Genomic DNA, 19078 nt, shown 5'->3' with positions numbered 1-19078 from the left:
CCATCACTTCAGAACATGGTGTTCTTCCAATCAGAGGGAAGCCTTGCTGAATATTAATGAGCAGGAGACTGTCTCAGATCTCATTGGCCACCGCAGAGGAATGACCAATCACATTTACCCTCCAGCAGACAAGGTAGAGTGGGTTCTGGGGTGTAGTTCAGAGGCTGTCCATTAGGGTACGCTGCAGTGTACAAGTCAGAAAGCAGAGACTGGCAAAAGCCGGTTAACTTTTTAAGTGCCACACTGCAGCCTGTAGCTACTAAACAGAGGTCTGGAACCGTGTCAAGTCACTTGAATCAAATGTTTCAATTATAAAAAATATAACAGAGGAATTGAAATGTTCCCCTTGTGTAAAACAGTCAAATCAAAAATAACATTAAGCACCTGACTGATAAATGGGGATAACGGGTAAACTCTGAGGAAAACCAGAGAAAGAATTAAGTGAGAATGGGGGAGGTGCAGGTAGGTTTAAATTATCATTTAACCCTATAATGAAATAGGATGATTGCTTACAGGGCTTCGGCTATTGCTTCTAGGTGCTCCAATTCCTGAGCTATAATCTAACATCAACAGAAAAACACATTTATTTGTTATGGCAATTGTGTGAAATTGCTTGGAAGTTGATGACATCACTAGGAACAGGACTGCCATCACAGACACACACGCATCTTTACAAGAAAGGCATTTCAGAAAGAAAAAAAAAAAGACATTAGATATTTCTATAAAACAGACAGGTATGCATGTAAACCCAGTCATCGTTGTAACAGCATTACACCCACTAATTACTGCACCATGCACGTACACTCTGGGCTATTCTGCACGGAGCCCAGCAGCAGGCCCGTGGTGCAGCGGTTGTGGGCACTGCGTTGGGCTTTCACACATTGGATGTTCTCGAGGAGTATCTGTTTGACAAGGTCTTATCAGTGACTTGTGGAAAGATGTAATAAAGACACTTGACCACAAGGCTAGAGGAAGGAGTCTCTGCCTGGATATTATTGCAAAGCCTGTTTGGCACTCTTACAGCACTACAGTAAACGGACATTCACAGACACCGCCAGAGATCAAAGCATTCAAACCCATGCTTCTTTCTTTCATTATTTCTATTCTCCTTTTCTGTGTTTCTTTTCATTCTTTCTTTTCCATAATTGCAGCAAGTTCTGGGAAGTTTAAAAAACAAAACACCGGCATCCCACTTAAGGCCGTAATGACCATCATCAATTAGCGGGGAGGGTGTTTAAATCCCTTTTTATCTTTTCTACAGTGGGCTGCCAGAGTTGCACACAACGCCTGGAATCCTAATTCTGCTGCGCCGGGTTCAAAGATATCAGTATTGCATCACAGGCAGGGTCTATCGCTCTTGCACAGAATACAGGTCCAAAGGGGGAGCCCCAGCTCATTTGTTTTAGATGAGTATTTGAAAGGAAGACGCATTATTCCCAAACTTGCAGCACTAAAACCCTGATCTGTGTTTTTTCCAACAGAGGCCCAGCGACAGTCTTCATCAGCGGTCGGATGTGCAACCCCAGCTTTACCCGTGGTGAGACCAGCACTGCGACTCTGAGAAGACCCCCAACTCAAGTGCTCTGTGTTTTCTTTGATATAGGTATACTATAATTAAATATAAAAACTAAAAACGATAAAGAGCCCTTAGAAAAATCTCAGAGTTTTGCCATGTTTGAGTTCAGCCCGCATTTTCTTTTTATTTTAGCAAAATAAAATTCATAGCGTAGAAAAGTACGGAAGTGGGCCGAAAGAGATAACAGGCAGCCGCTATGAGATCCCATCAGCATCGTTACTCTTTCATTATTTGGCTGCTATCTCAATGCTTATCAGCACATAAATGAATGATGTTCTCTTGGATAAACAAAAGTAAACCAAGGATTTTGATAAAGAATGTGTCCCAAGGCACCAAGGTTATTTCTCAACGGTTTCGGGGCATGTCAACTTGTCAAAACACAAGCTAGCTTGAATCACTACTTTTTAACTGTGAAACCGGCTCACAACCTTAAGCACACTCACATACACACAGACACATTTCTGATACCCAGGCAGGTGCAAGAAGGTTATGTGCCAGTTGTGTTAGATAAGATTAACATTGCTTGTGAAAACTTATGGAGAAGAGGTAATATGAAGTACACCTGTACTTCAGTATAAGGATACACTCCATGTACAGCACAATAAAGGTGTAGTGTGTTTAACTGTACTTCTTTCAGAGTAAGAACTGTAACCTGAAACCTAGTGCACCTTGGCAGGAGAGTTAATTCATTAAAAAAAAACCTGGGCACCAACATCGTGCGTACATCTGCCACTCTGTGGACTTCACATTGCTGAACTTTTTTTGACATGCTGCAAAGGAAAAGTTATAAATCAAATCCCGTAGGAATGGATAAAAAGAAAAAAGCATTTCTGAGAGAGAGAGAGAGAGAGAGAGAGAGAGAGAGAGTGGGTAGGGAGTAGGGGGAGCCTCCAAGTACCATATTGCTTTGGCACACCGTTTGGAGCTCTGCAGAAGTCTGCCTGCGGGCCTGCAGGCTGTGGGTCCGCAGAACTGGTTGTATACACAGATCCCTGTCAACTGGGCGAGGAAATACGGCTCCACTGTAACACAGACTCTGAGAAAGACGAATGTGAACGCGCCAGGCACCAGACAGCTATTTATAGAGTTGGACAAGAATGCTCCGTTTCCCAAAGCCAGGAGCTCTTACACGGCTCGATCTGCACGGTACACACAGTACCCAAAAGGACAGATTCCTTCTTGAATACATGAATAAAATTAATAAACAACCAACAATTTAAAATATATGTAATATCCAGACTGTGGTGTGATTTGTTTGACTGTTAACTGACTGCAACACCTTAGAAGATAGAGAACTAAATCAGAGTTTTTATTCTTTACATTAAAAGCAAAAACACTATGAAGTGGGGGGGATAAAAATATCAGACCTGTATGAATGTGGGAACCCAAACTGAGCGGAGAGGATTCTATTTTAGTTTTGTGAAGCTGAGAGATTGAAGCATTAGAAGAAGTATCCTGAGGGGACTGTTTCTGTGTTTCCAGTAGGCACCGAGGCCTTGTTGTTAATGGACTGTCTGATTGTGGAAAAAGATAACGTCTACATTCTGTGCATATCTGAATACACTGGTGTCCTCCCTGGTATTTTTTTTTGTTGGTTTGTTTTGATTTTGTTTTTGTTTCGCCGTGTTTTTCCAAACTTAAAAGTATTTAGACCCCGATGGAAACATTTCTGAAGCCTGAAACAAATCTGCAGAGTATTGTGTGGGAGTCACTTGCCTAGCTGGCCGGGCAGGCAGGCAAATAAGCCACAGTGAGTTACTGAGGGAAGCCTAGACTGCTGGACTGAAGATGAGGGTCAAACCTTCAGGCTGAAAAGACCCGGCTCTCTGCTCAATATCCGAAACCGCACAGCGTCTCACTGACTAGCACAAATGTCTCCTGCATTCATATTGGCAGTTAGGGAGTAACGGGATGGGCAGAATGATTTTAGATCTTTAAATCTCAACAGACATAAAGGAGGCACACATGTGTGTGTGTGTGTGTATGTGTTGTGTTCATGCTTGTACACCGAGTTGCTGCTGGGTGCAGGATGATGCTTTCGTTTTAGCATCGCAGATAGAAAATGAATCGCATCACAAATGTTTTTATTTCTGTTCTATTTTTTTGTAACGTATAATATATCTAATGCAATCGTACATATCAACCTCTCTTCTGAGTAACATTTGAAGCTAAATCCGGTTACAGAGAGAACAGACTGACTGTAATGGTCAGCCCAATGGCCCCACCGTACCATTCCTCTCCCTGTGCTGCGTGCTGATTTCTGTCCAGTTTTACTGCTCCCACGCATACATTTTTCTTCTCAGCAGAGGTCATGCGTTGAGTATTAACACATGCACACCCACACAATAATCTTAAAGCATACAGATGGATACAATCTCCAAAACATTAACAAAACTTTGCAGCATCTATCGGATCACAAAATCACCAGTTGCAGAAAACTTAACAAAAACAAACCAGCACAAACGCTCATTTAAAAAGATTAATTGAATAGTGAAACATACTAATACAGGGATTAAAACCACAAGCCACTCTGTGAAGAACAAAAGCAGCAGAGAGGTGTGTTTGTGGTTAAACAGGTCCTCACACAGCCAAGGCAAGAGGCAGAGGTGATCGGTTTTCTTCGAGAGAAACACTCCTGCCCATTTCAGAGCTCGCTTTTGTGCTGCAGAAAACAGAAGGGACTCCGCACAATAAGCGAGTGTTGACTGAGGCTTTAATATGAGCGAGTGCGAAATGGCTGGTGAATAGGCACCTGCGTCACACGGGTTCATCAATAACTTTCTACAGAACGTCTCATAAATCTTCACTGCCACACCAGGCAATCCAATGCAGGTAAACAAATTTCCCACCCAAATAATTTCCAAAACCAACACCCCGCCTTTTCTTTCACACACACTCTGAAAAGCTGCGAGTACAAGATTGTTTGCATTAGATCTTTTTTCTTTCCTTTATTATTTCTTGACGGGGGGGGAGATAGGTGAAGTGTCCAACACATTGGTTGTCATCACCCTAAATCAAATCATTACATTAAAAGGCTCAAGCTAATGCAGCCCATCTGATTGCGGGGAGACATTTTTCATTTGGAAATGTTTTCAGGCTTTACTGTGGACGCCCCAGGACCAGAAGTTTGGGGACCACTGTCTCACCATGGTCCAATCCCTTCCACATGTTGTCCTGCATTTTGTTTCGTCTTCTTTATCTCTCCCACCCCCCTCCCCCTCTCTCTCCCCTCTAGATCCAGGGCTCTGCCAGAAAACATGACTTAAATCTGCACCACGCAAAAAACATTCTGGGAAAAGGAAAAATGATCGCAGAGCACACAGGGAAAACGTCAGCACGAATAAGCGAGAGGGTTCTTAAGCAGGGGAGGAAAGGCAACGAAAGCAAGACCAATGTATAAGCACTGAAAAATAACTCTTCCGCCTGACTGAGCCAGATTTGTGGGGCTTTTACGACTCTGCGCCGTGAGCTTTGAAGAGAGAAAGCTGTGAAAGGGCCAGGCTGCTTGTAACATAATAGGGTTACATTTTCAGCTGTAGCCTGCCCTTAGATCTCTGCTTATTTATTGGCGTTTTTTGGTGATTTATGGTTCTCAAAATAAACGTCTCTCTTGTGAAGGGAGAAGGAGCCCTTCTGTTAGTGGCTGAGCGCAGGCCCCTGGAGAACACAGCCTCCCTTGCCTGAGCTGCACACAGTCCTCTCCGGTCACTGGAGGAGACCCACAGACAGTTACAATGTGTGGATATCTATACATCCAAGCGCTTGGGTAAAGTGGCCGCTATGTGTATGTCCGACAATACATACATACAAACAAATATAACTATTTTGCGTTCCTTACACCATGATATGGCCAAATAAATAAAATAACTTAAGAATATTAATATTTGTACTCGTCAAAAAGTTCAGAAAATTAAATGTATGTAATGCCTGCCACTGCAGAGTTCCCCCACATTGAGAAAGCAGCTGTGATGGGGGAAGGGCTGACCCAGGAGCCTGCCATTACTCAGGGCAGCCATTAGGAGGCGCTGCAGTGCTCGATGTAGGGATGGAGCCTCTCCTCAGGGTTGCCCAGGGAGCCTCTAGGACTGTACAGTCGAAAAACCGATTCCTCAACAGCAGATACAGCTTGCCTTCCTTCAGCTGCGTGTTCGAAAGCATGGCACAGTATGCGTGCCTGCGTTTGGATCGGGTGCTTTTCATTGTCATTATCTTCCTCCTCCTAATGCACAGAGCTGTGTGTCCATGGCCCATGCTCCATGTGGCAGCGTAGGAGTAGAGCCACTGTCCGTGCGTCTGTCTGCAGGGCAGGCCCTGAGCAGGGCGGGAGTACTGCTGTGTGCAGACCCGGTGTCTGGCAATGGGAAACTGCATGCAGGTCATTCAAGGACGGTCAGCCAGCAAGTCGGCCATTGCAAGACCTCTTACCACAGTTTCAACCCACCTCGCTCGGGACAAATAGAAACTAAATCAATTCACAATTGGGCAATCCGCTGATCAATCTGAATATATATTAAAAAAGTGAAATGAGATATAGATCTCATGCAGATTAGTAAAATAAACTCAGATGCACTACTACAGCCACAATGCAGCTGGAGGCACAGAGGGATGATTAAGGTGCAGTAAACCTCCACACTCGGGCCTTTTAATATAGTACTGTACTCAGGACGAGGCAAGAAGCGGTTAAATGTGCAGCCGTGGGGGTCGTCATCTGGGAGAGCTGTACTGTAAAACAATGAGGCCTGCACATGCTTTGTGAAATTTTAATCACATTTTTTAATTTCATCGCTCTTGCATTCTCTCTTTCTTTCTGTCCTTTCATTATGATTTTTTTTTTGTTTGTTTTGTCAAAGTTATTTAATGATCCCAGATGCGGTGATGTGCGGGGATGAGCAGAACCTCGACAATGGGATGAGAGCAGTCAGGCTGACAGGTGGGGAAAGGAGCATTCTGGTACTAAGATATGACAAGGGCATCCCTCCAGGGGACGCATCCACAGCGCCAACATTCCTGACATTTCAGCGGCAGCCGGTGTATTTGCATGTTGTTTCGGGAGAGCTGGGGGCTGCGAGACTGATTTGATTCTGGCTGGCCCTACAGCAGCCCTGCAGAGGATCAGGGCTTAGAGCCTGCGTGACAGCAGGATGGGAACTCTGTGCTCTGGACACACACACACACACACACACACACACACACGCATTTTTCTGCATCTCCCAAATACAGAGATCGGGATATATATATATATATTAATTAAGGATCTCTGATAAGAAATTATTATAATAATAATAATAGTGGTGAGCCCAAATCAGGAGAAGCCAAAACAACAACAATCTTCAAACATCCATGTTCTTGATATCACTTGAAATAAGTACTTTTCGTTCTGATCAGCTTTTTGTTCAGAACATCCCACCTTTTCTGAAACACACACATACACACCACACACCATGCCTAATAAATCACACTCCTGCTGCAGCTCAGAAAGTTATTTTTTAAAATGGATGAAGCTTGGTTTCCATTGCAAACACTAGCTGGAATCTTTATATTAGGATAAATATAAAGGGAGTTATTTTTATGGGGGGAAAACACGTGTCGAGTGTCAAACCGAGGGAGAAGTGCGAACAGCTTTGCACACATTAATTTACAGCCGCTCTCATTCACAGGCTGGGAATAGATCTTGCGGAGGTTTGTGAATGGAATGCAGCAGAAGGAAGTGGAACATTAGGACACAGACAGGATCCTCGTTTTGAATGGAGTGGGTCTGGAACCATTCTGCTCCTTAAAATAGACCTGGCCTACACTACACCCAAACGCACACCAGTGTGTGGTCCGTTTTTGAACCTCTCCTGTACATAGAACATTCCCCCCTCCCCCCCGACAAGAAGCACTAGCCTTTCAGGTAGAAGATTAATAAACACTTAATCTTTGTGAGGAGAAACAGTCCGATATAATTTAACTTTTGTTTGTTTTTTTAATTATTTAAACAAGGCACTCTACAGTCACATCACTTATTAATAAAACAAACTGAAGGTTCCAACATATTCTGGCAGTCAGCGACACACCGCGCCTCTCTCTGGGCAGCATCGCACAACCTCAGTATCATGTTAAGTATGGCAGAAAGAAACACCGTGATTTATTGACATGCAATAAATCACTCGCCGATTTCATGTATTTTAGTCATAGCACAGCTCAGGAGAAGCGTGTTCGCTTTCAGGAGACAATGCATTTCCTTCTGTTATTGAGTACGGTTTATTACTCGCAGCAGCCTTCAGCTTTAACTCCATTGCTGTGCTGGACTGGGGGGGAGTGAGGGATCACACTGAGCTTTTTCGATCTGGAGAAGTACTGCTGCACACACAATCAACATGTGCAAGCCCCTCGTAAACAGGCTACAGGAGCGCTCAGAGGACAGATGTTTGACAAAGGCAGGCTGCTTTTAAAACAGTTAAGGAATAAATATTAAAATAACTATGTCTGTGTGCATACTTCCTGTTCATAAATCAACCCTCTTACACTCCCTTCCTCCCTTTCCCCCTTTTCCTTATCGAAGGGATCATATTCCATATTTCCAGTTGGAAACAGGCTGCAGAGATCCGGGCTTGTACTCTGACCCAGATCAGATGTAAGCCTCTATTCTTATTGCACCCTTGTGTGTTCGCTGGCCTTACCTGTCTGCCTGCCCTCTCTCTGACTGGACTCCATCACCAGTGCGTTTTGCACGTCATGTTTGCCTCACAGCTACAGTATCAGAGATGAGCCGAGACACTGACAGAGATCCACTGGGTGACAAACTCAGGAAGTACAAAGCCCTGTTCTATTTCTGTCCAAGCACAACACTTAGGGAGATCAGAATAAATCTTTGGGGACTCACCTCTGGAAAAATACTGCGGATTTCTGGAAGGGAAAAGAAAGGAAAAATGCACATTATACATTTTATAGTCAGCATGTCTGGACACCTGTGACCTGAGTAGAACTCTTATTACACCCCAGGACACGTTCAACTGCATCAGCTGTGCAGAAACTGTCTCTGAGATGTGTGTGTGCGTTTGTGTGTGTCTCTATGCATGTTTCTGTCTGTGTGTTTCTGGGGCAGTAAAGGAGGGGGTAGTGGAGAGGGATATTATCAGGTCAAACCACCAGGATTCAAACTATGTCATGTTGCTCACTCATAAAACGTCTTCAGTGAGAAAAGTGATTTCACACAAACATTCCCTGTAGATGACTGACTAATTAGAAAATAAGTGCTTTCTAAGAAGTGAAGAGAAGGGAGGGCGACTTTAACAACCTACTTCAGCTAAAATTAGACTGATCAAAACCAGAGCTTGCAACAGTGTGACTACTGTCTCCACCAGCCAGAGGCAGAGGCGGCTGTGGCTGCCGTGTGGACCCCGCTTGGCTGCGTTACAGCACACGAGAACACGAGAGCAGCGCGAGATGTTCAGATATTGAAACTGTCACGGTGCACTTCAAGAATCCATAAATTAACATTCGCCATGCATGTTATTGAACGTGCTGACAGAGTCACAGCAACAAACATTCATCCTGTTCCCCTCTCTTTGTTTCTGTCGTTTTAATAACACTGACGTCAGATCGGCATTTTAAATGGGCGATACAAACTACAGGCGCACACAGAGGAACATGCATATGCAGATAAAAATTTGTGTTTGTGTGTATGTGGTTTTGTCATCCTAAACACAGGTGTACAAATTTGGCATCAGGGAGGCCCTTGAAAACTGACCACTGCTTATACAGAAAAAGAAAAAGAAAAGGAAAAATAAATGATGATTCTGAACTCCCACTGCTGCAATGCATAAGCTCACACAGTAAACACGCCTACGCAGTGCACAAAACATTTCACACAAAAAAAAATTGGGTTTGCGGTCCGACTGAATGCACAGGACAAAACCAAGCAGCAAGACTTCCTGTTATTTCACACTAAGTCATATCTCAGAATGTTGTGCCTGTGTCAAGCTTTACTACACAGTCTGTGTGTCAAGTTTTACTGCACGGTCTGTATCATCAAGCTGTAGGCTACTACACGGTCTTTGCATGAAAGATGTACTACACGTGTTTTACAAATCCAGCGTGAGCCTCTGACACTCCACTGGAAACATTACAGATTCTCACCATCTTGTTGAGAACATATGAGCAGGGGATTCACCAACCCAATGCCTCACGCTGCCATTCGAGGAACTTAATGTTCTACTAAAGGGTTACAAAAAATAATAATAATAAATCATCTACCCATGATCTTCCTTTCAGTTTATTTTTTTTCTTTCCTCTGCTCTCGCTTTTAGTGTCTGACGTCAAGCCAACACTGTCCTGCTCTGGAGACCCAGGCCTCTGGAGATGTGAAATTTAGTGTGCTCAGTTCCCCCAGAGCTGCGTAAATTTATTTTATTGCAGCGATTATAATTGCATACAGAGGACTCCTGGGCTTCACAGTTTAACAATGTCAGATTTAAGGGAGTAAATTAGTTTTTGAAAAGCCTGCTACTGTTTTTTTCTTTTCTTTTATCTTTTTTTAATTTCCCCACTCTCCATCAGCAACCCGCAGACCCTACTGTTAGGTGGACGTCCACACCCCGGAGTGAAATCAAAGCGAAAGCCCCCTGCAGGATTAAATCACATTCAGCACATTTAAGACCAAGAAATAAGAACCTCCACCTTATCCTTGTCTGGGAATTGCTGTGAGAGAGAATCTGCCTTACAAACACAATAAAGGAAAAGCCAATTAGACAGGCTAATGGGAGAGGTGAATCCAGCAGAAAATACTGAGGTGTCACAGCGAGTGCGACAGCAGTGCAGTGTGGGAACAATGTTATCTGCAAAAATTTTGGGGGGATTTTTCTTCAGGGGAGGGTACAATTGTTACTGATGTTTTTTATTTTCTCGCCCCCACAACCACCCCACCACCACACACACACACACCCTCATTGATTTACACTTACAGGAAAAGTATGATATGCAATCTAACACAAGGCTCCTCACAAAAGGGACTGTTTTCTGTATCGGAAACGCGTAATCCTGCCCGTCACTCTGAGCACATTGCCGAGCAGCAGAGAGAGACAACATCCTTTGATTTCGGCTGCTGGGGAATCTCTATGCTGTTGTGTGATAAGCTGCTCAGTGCAATAAAGTCGCACTGACACAGGCAGCTACCAAGGCGGGGACCCCCTAAGCGGGAAACTGCCCTACCCACACAATTTCTGTACTCAGATACAGTACTGTGTTGTGCAGTTACACAACCAAATGCATTTTTACCTCAAATCTCCACTTAGGAAAGAGGTTTCTGAACCCTGCCAGACTCTGCTGCAACAGAGGTGATGTCAGACCCTCAATGCACCTTTGCCAGAGGAAAACACTAGCTTCACTGTAATAATGTATTTAATTTGTGTTATTCCTGCTATAAATATGCTGACTAAACACACGCGCCCTTAACCACATCTTATTTGCCATTCCCGAACACAAGGTATGGAGCTAGAAACTGCCACAGGGCAGGATCTTGGGGCTCACAGTGAAGCAGTATTCCAGCCACAGCGAACACAGCTTTCTTTAATCCAATTACCGCAGGATGAAGAAAAAGGAGGAGGTGAAAAAAAAGGCCTTAGAGAAAATCCTAGAGAAGACGTGTATGTGAAGTAGCTGTCCTCTACTCATGACAAGTGAGGCTCAGCGCAGGAGGCGCTGCTGTAGAGGGCGCGCCACTCAGCGAGACCAGCTGCCCGGGCACAATTAGCCAGCAAAGTTGAAAATAGGCAAAACCCTCAGACTGAAATATATAGCAAGAGCCAAGGGTCCCCTGTGTAGCAGCAGTAAAAACAGATGATTCAAGTGTAAGGTAAAGCACACAAAAAAAACTTCTGATACGCATCACCAACTGAGTGGTATGTCCTACAGCGCCTTGGCCACAAAACCACCGCCCCCTTCAAAGGGGAGAAGACAGGGTTCTCTTGCCCTGGCGACGCTGCTCATGACCAACGCTGGAGAGAAGAAACATCAGGAAGAAAACAACTCCAGTGTTTCCAGTGTGCAAACGCGTGGCTGCTTTTACTTGTGTGTTTTAATTACCTTTATTACCCAACTGCAGATAAAAATGGCCTTTTCATCTCGGCCATGCTGCAGGCATAGATGTATCGCAGCGACAGCTTGAGGTGTTTCTGTTTATTGTTTCAACGAAGCGATTGTCTGACTACCTTTGATGTGCGACAATCAACACCATCCTCTACAAAGCCACACATCTGCAAACAATGCAGCACAGGAAACGGGCCTGCACCGTTAATCCACTGTCTGAGCAACCACACGCTAGCAGCACAATGCCTAGCTTTTATCAGCTAGATCTGAGCAGCGAGGTGGGGAATTAGATCTATGTAGGCTGCCAGAGAGGAACCACATAACCGAAGCACACAACTGTACTGCACTATATATTGCACCCATGGGGGGGCATGCAGTTAAGGTCTTCGTACCCGAGCAGCTCCAGGGTGCATTCTCCAGCTCCACAAACGCATGAAGGCTGAGATCAGGCAGTGCATAAAAAGCATCCCAACTCTGCTGGAGCAGTAGTTCGCAGCCCCCAGTAAGCACACCCTCTCCCGTCTGCCCGAGTTTCGCGGCTGTGGGGTGAGCCACTCACAGATTCGGAAACAGGCAGGTCAAAGCAAGCCACACAAGACTCTGAGAGCAGTCTATACGGCAGGCTTGCAAAGCAGGGGGCTCACAGGTTTATTGATAAAGATGTCGCACAGGGAGTTTCAGTCTTGGCTGATTGATCGCATGTGGCTTGGTGTCTAAATGTGACAGAGGTGACATCAGATTACGCAATAATGAAAATTAATTTATTCCCGAGTTCCTGGTAACTCTCATACTCCGAGAGATCGCATTTTAAAAACCTCACTGCCGATACTTCTATTACAGCTGCTAGTCTCTGCTTCTGTTGTCAATTACTATTAATTAGAGAGTTTTGCAAGGCAGTTTTTTCTCGCTCGCATCATTCTGGGGATTCCTCAAAAGCCATTCAGTGTCAGCGGAAATCTTTAAACACTCCAATAAAATTCCAGTCCTCAAAGGGCTGGGTGCAGCTCTAGATGTGAAGAGTGCTTGTGCGTTGACAGATGTGCTCCTATAAAGCAGTTAGAGACCTGGCAACAGACGACTTCATAACTTAGCAGAAGGGCCCTGCTAGGTCTCCTTTTTTTTGAAAGAAGGTATTTTAGACAAAAGTTCTTGGCTCTTTCCGACTTGGAAAGAAAAAAGAAAAAACTTGGATCCATCTGATTTTCCCATGAAATATGAGGACCACCTCCCTGTTGAATAAATAGTGCTGAGAACATCGTCCCCTATCCCCAGTATTCCCTTACTGCCCCCCCACACCATTTCCTGTACATTACCACCCTGTCTGAGAGGTCAAGTTCAATGTGCTCTACACCAATAACAGAGGAGCACAGATCCACATGTGGCCCCTCTCCACATTCCAGTGCAGGACCATGTAACAGGCCGGCTCCTCATTCACAGCTCGGTCGATGGAAATCTCTCCCGGGGGGGGGGTGGATCTGTGGCCTCAGAGAAGCATCCAGGCCATTCAACACGCACGGCAGCCCAGCCCCCGCCACTGCAATCCTCAACGCAAGCCCTAACCCTGCTTTGCGCCCCCAAATCCAAATACTAATATGAACTATACTGGAAATCCTAGCCCTCAGCCCCACCCTCACCGCACTTCTCACACAACCCTAACCCTCTTCCACACTCTGAACCTGATACTAACTACAGCCCTGAGCCCAATCTGCACGTGTGGCCGCCAGCGGTGGCAGCAGGAAGGGCTCGGTCTGCAGACTCACCTGGACCGGACCCAGCGGAAGTTGCGCAGGAGTGTCTCGCGCGTCTGCTGCGTCTGCTTGCTCAGGGCCTCGTCCTTCAGGATATCTTCCACAAAGAGCTCGCAGTCTGGGGGGCAGAGCGAAACAGAGGAAGGATGAAAATCATCAGCACAAGTGGGGGCTAAGAGTCCGATGTGACGAATCTGTTCGGCCGAGGGGATGTCGAGAGCATCAGGGAGAGGAGGTTAAAGGCTGAACACCACTGTGAGATTTGGAACGATGTGGCATTACAGGGGTGGGGGGGGGGGGACTCCATTATAAGAGGAAAGGAAGTGGCCATGGTAGAATAATTGAGGTGTCGGTTGCTTGACCCACACCCCCCACAGGGCTCTCTCTTGAAAGGTGTACACACTATTCACAACACAATATTAAAAGGGAAACACATCTAAAGGGCTTGGGGGGCCTGTATTCAGCAGGTACACAGAGCGTCACACAGACACACACAGACAGGAAGAGCCCCATTTCAAAGCAGAGCCGGCCGCCACCTCGCAACTCCAGACAGACAGCGCAGGTCCTGCCACGCGCAGACTGTCAGCAGCCACTGCCTGCTTTGATATACTAGATACACTGATATGTGACACACAATTAATCTCCATTCTGATCCAGCTGCAAGTGTCAGGGATGAAGAAGACGGGGGGGGAGGGTTTGGCAGGGGGAAGAGAGAGAGACAGAGAGAGAGATCTGAGGTCTTCTCGTACTTTAATTCGAGACAGCTAAACAGGAATAATGTGAGCTAACGGGGGCTGGCAGGTAAGGAAATGAGTTGTTTACGGGATTGTCAGCCCCGCGCGATAAAGCGCCGAGACATCACGGGTAGCGCGGCACTCCGACAGGGAGAGGGGAGGTGGAAGATGCGCAGCAGCGTTCTCCTTCTCCGTAATGCCCGTCTAATGAGATGACAGCTCACTTACCACTCCGAGTTGGGCCTCTTTAGTTTTATGGCTGCCGTGGGCCCCTGCCCGCTTGGCGTCCCGAGGGTGCCCATAAAACGGGGTTACACAGTAAATCTGTTCGACGCCCCGGTGGCTCAAAGGCAGACAGTGCCCAGCAGAGGCGATAGGCTGGCAACGATAATTCACGTGGCTCACTCCAATCCCCTCCCCCCCCCACTCCTTGGGAACCATTGCAGTGTCCTGGATGAACTCCTGGTCTTAAAGGACAGGCCTGGCACACACAGGTTAAAGGAAACAAACGTATTTAAGGCTAGAACTACTGACACTCAAGCGGGAACTTGTCAACGGGGACACAGTGGGAGGGAAGGAGCGAGAGAGGAAAACAGGAGGCACTTCTTTACACGAGGCCTGTGGGACTATGAAACAAGTCACCCGGCCATGACAGAGAGACAGACAGAAAGACAGACAGTCAGAGAGACAGAGGTGGATCATTCTAGAATCTGCTGGATGAAATAACAGTTAGTTATGAGCTTATAATTATTACTTATAAACTTTCTCATGTGCTTTAAAGCGAAGCAGAGGCCTTCAGTGGAGCCTGTGCTGAGGTAGGTGAATCAGTCTGACTCTCCACTAAGGACTTGTCAATAGACACAATCCTATTCCACAGCAAAGCTGTCCCTCGGAGATGTGGACACATTCCTGTCCAGACCTGACCATGTCCGACAGCAGGTGAGTCCCTTGTGCAATGATGCATTCTGGGTATGCACACTCCTCAGCCTTCTCTCTCGGTGTTTGGGGGACATGAAAAAGGCCTCGATCTACATATCAGATGCACTTTTTTCCCCATAACTCAGCTATAATGTACACGTCCTCACATATGCAAATGCTTGTCAAAGGCCCAAGATACGTTGCTCCGGAAATGCAAACACTGTTGTCGACGACAGGGCTCACTTCATCAATGGCTCTTTTGTACCAGCACGGTTTTGATGCTAATCTTTCTAATGCGTTTTTGCGTGTTGTCGTCGTCGTCTGCCTCCCATATAGAATGATAAAATCCCAATACTGACATTTCACTTATACAGCCTGTGTGCCTTCACTGCATTCAAGCACTAGGGACATTGAAAATACGAGTCTAAAACACAACAGCATGAGCAATACAGTAAAGTAACGGCCTGTTATATTATTCTCTATGTTAAAGCAAAATACAATCCCAGTCAATATCGCAAATACTGTTTCCGGTTTCAAGATGATAAAGTAGCCCTGTAATGCCTGGAGGATAAATTGTATCCACACTTATTTTAGCCACACTGAACTTCAATTGCGTGTATCACAATGGACAGATATTTAGTAGCTTGTGTGGTTCATGAGATGCCGTTGCACATCTTTTCAGTTTACCTCAGCGTGGAGGAATGGCTGTCAACCGGTCCTCTGGTCTCAGTTAATCTGCAGAAAGTCCTACTGCGCCGGTGTAAGGGTAGGGCTCAGAGCTCCACAGCAATGATATCAAGGTACACACAGCCGTGTTGGATGCCATTAAATGTATCATCCGAGTGTCCCGATGCGCGCGTCATTTTTCCCTTAATAAACTACCTCTACGAGCATCAAGAAGTCTGACAGTAGTACTGGCGGTTATGGATAAGGGTTCAAACAATCGATTCAAATGGAGAAGTACCTTCTAGAAGTCTTTTGATGTCTGTGGAGACTGTCTCCATCGTTCCCCCCCTTCTTTTTCTTCTTCTTTTTCTGTTTGGTCCTCTTTTGGCTGGGCAGAAAACGGATAATCCGGCGAACAGTGTCTGATATGAGCGGTGACAGGCAGGCGGCGGCAGCGTGGGGAGCCAACCTGACCTCACGCACCTGCGCCTGAAAACTGAAACCGAAAGCGGGTTCGAGTCGCATTCCTGCAATGGCGCACACACACACACACACACACACACAGCACCCCGCTTTACTACAGAGGTGTCCGTTGTTTCTGCGTTTTGTTTTATTTGTTTGTTGTTGGTTTGTTCTTCTTGATGCGCCGACATTCTCGAACTGTTTGTACTGGGTTCATTTACTTGCTTGACTCCATGTGGTTTGTAACTTGGATGGAAAAAATAAAATAATATGACCGTGGTTTGGACATTAAAAACAGTAGCAGGAGTTTCTATTCCTTTGTGCTCTTTGAATTTGGGAGACCAAACTATAACAACAATAATAATAACTGGAATGTTATCAGAAACATGCATGTGAAAGTACTTTTTGCACGAGTTATTCATTTATTATTATTATTATTATTATTATTATTATTATTATTATTATTATTATTGATTATACAGTGGAAATAGACCCCAAGTAAGACGTTTTAATACCACAACCGCAATGCAAATAGACCACGCTACACAGAAGAATAGAGATCTTGCAAGTCTCTGCATGCATTTCATAATAATAACGTGGGAGAATAATTTTGGCATTATAATGGCATGGAATAATGGCATTACGCAATCTTTAAAGAGACACATCCAAGTATGACGTGTTTATTTTGGCGCTGAGTGTTGCTCCTCGATATTGGCTGCTGTTATCCTGAGAGGGCCAGCAGAGCAGATGCATTAACCTGGATGACAATATGATGGGACAATATGTCTGATCCAAAAAGCAACCTGAACTCTTCTACAGGGGACTGTGGAATCCGTTATATTGATAGCATATAACTATAGGGATATGATATGACCAGGCAAGGGTGTTGGATTTGCGTTATTGTCAGTAGAGAGGGATGTATTAAAGGCTGCATTTTATGTGAGGGCAGGAGTGCTCATCAAAGAAAAGATGTCGGCGTTACATTTTGAGTTTCTTTTCAGTGACCCAGTGTGGTCTAAATCCCAGAGCAGAGGTGGCAAACAATGTAGTGTAACATCCTCACCAACACCAACACCAACACCACCAACGCAGCACTTGCACTGATATTCTGGCAGTTTTTTTCTTCAAATATATATATTTAGGCAATATATATATATATATATATATATATATATATATATATATATGAATGTCCGAGCACCTCCCTGAACAGATCGAGGACTCCTTTTGAAAATACACAGCAGACACAGAGGACACTGTAATAGCAGGCCAAAATGGACGCTCTCAGAACAGCTAGCAGACTCACTTGGTCTGTAGGCTACTTGCCAATTAAATGTGATGGTTCCTCTGGAAAAACAAAGACTCCTTGTTTCGCTATTGAATACACTCAACATATTCTCAATTCGAGTTTCTTTCCTCTTTTGCTTTTTTCTATTCTCCCTCTCTCTCTTTTTAAATAAAACCTTGGGAGGGTGCGTCCCAGCCCGGGGCAACATCTCCAACTGCTCGTCAATCAGCACACCGAGGCAATGTGCGAGGTGTGGGGTCCTGTCAGAGTAGGACTTAAATTAAATTAAATTAAATTAATACCAAGTCATATTCTATGCATTTAATAATTAATATATTTCCGTTATTTAAATTACAAAAACGTCAATAATAATAGACTACATATTTAACCTGGCGTAGTGTTTAAATGCTGTTCATTTCCAAGATTAAAACCTCTTTATAAAACCCCAACGCTGTTTACACTGTGCAAACCAGCTCCTGCAGTCAATGGCCCAGCGCAGGTGTGCGCAGAAGCCGATCAAGGTGCTTGAGGCGTATCTCTGCGACGAGAAGGTTATCTTTGCTACAGCGTTATCATCCATAATTGCTTTGTCTAACTAAGGTCAACAACGCTGGCTGTACACGGTGCTACTGCGGAAAAGGAGGCTGTATTGCCTGCCCCCACACTGTGCTACAGGCGATTTATCAACACACCTGTTCTGCGTTGTTCACAGCCACTTCAGATGGTGGGACTACCAGTTATTGATCGTCTCCAGCATTGGGGGGGTTGGTTCTTTCCTTTTTCATCTTGCACTTTTACATGCGACCTTACCTGTTAGCCGTTTAGGAGAAGGACACTGTATTATTATTATTATTATTATTATTATTATTATTAACACAAATACCATTTGTTCATGTACAGTTACACAGGGTGCAGATTTGGTGAGATTTAGCATGGAGACCGGATATAATACAGTCTACCTGCAGCCGCCACTCATTCTAACCAATAATATGTTTCGCATGTAGCCCGTTATGTGCACACAGTCTGTAGATTCCCAAAGCGCTGTCGAGTAACCAGTAGGAATTTAACATGCGAACGGTGTGTTTTAATTAATGTGACGTCATTTTCAATCACGCTGCACCATGTCTTAGTCCATTCTTTAGCGTAATTAAGTCATTTGTTTTAGACGCACGTTAAACCGCGGGGTAATTAAATGCAATGCCAATGACTGGAGCTCTAATGAAGTTTAAGGCAGACCTACAGGTTACGGCTATGGCACTAGTGGAGGAGCCCAGACTGCTGTCCAGTGTCACACTCACACGTGAATGGCCTTTGGAGCCACGGCCAGAGCCCTACCTGCCAGGAGGGGTCAAAGAGTCATCATCATACTCAAAAATATGACTGTCCTGGGCCAGGCGCTGGTCGGCAGCAACAGTATTCAGTATGCAGGGCTCTGAAGGAACTCCTCCACATGCGTGGGCTTCCCCTCCTGTAACACAGCTCCAGAGGAAGCAGCCTAATGTTGGGCAACACCTCCTGGCCTGCAGTTTCTGAGAGCCAGTCAGCTCACCCGTCCCACAACCCCCAGCTTAATGGTTACCCTACAGCTGTTAGTTAACAGCTTTACAGCCCCTGAAAA

General features: G+C 45.1%; 1 protein-coding gene across 1 annotated transcript in view; it reads right to left on the bottom strand.

The window, feature by feature from the left end:
- skap1 (src kinase associated phosphoprotein 1) overlaps positions 1-16199 on the bottom strand; it is a 139080-nt gene extending 122881 nt beyond the window's left edge. The window contains exons 1-3 of the mRNA XM_066698817.1: positions 16009-16199; positions 13405-13510; positions 8442-8464 (exon numbers count right to left, since the gene is read on the bottom strand). Coding sequence (XP_066554914.1) covers positions 8442-8464; positions 13405-13510; positions 16009-16048 — 169 coding nt within the window. The 5' untranslated portion in view covers positions 16049-16199. The remainder of the gene's footprint in view (positions 1-8441; positions 8465-13404; positions 13511-16008) is intronic.
- Between the last annotated feature and the right edge of the window lie 2879 nt (positions 16200-19078).

The sequence above is a fragment of the Amia ocellicauda genome, chromosome 3 (genome assembly GCF_036373705.1).
Source record: "Amia ocellicauda isolate fAmiCal2 chromosome 3, fAmiCal2.hap1, whole genome shotgun sequence".
NCBI classification, from domain to species: domain Eukaryota; kingdom Metazoa; phylum Chordata; class Actinopteri; order Amiiformes; family Amiidae; genus Amia; species Amia ocellicauda.
The sequence above is the reverse complement of the archived record's forward strand: the minus strand, read 5'-3'. Positions and strand labels throughout refer to the sequence as shown.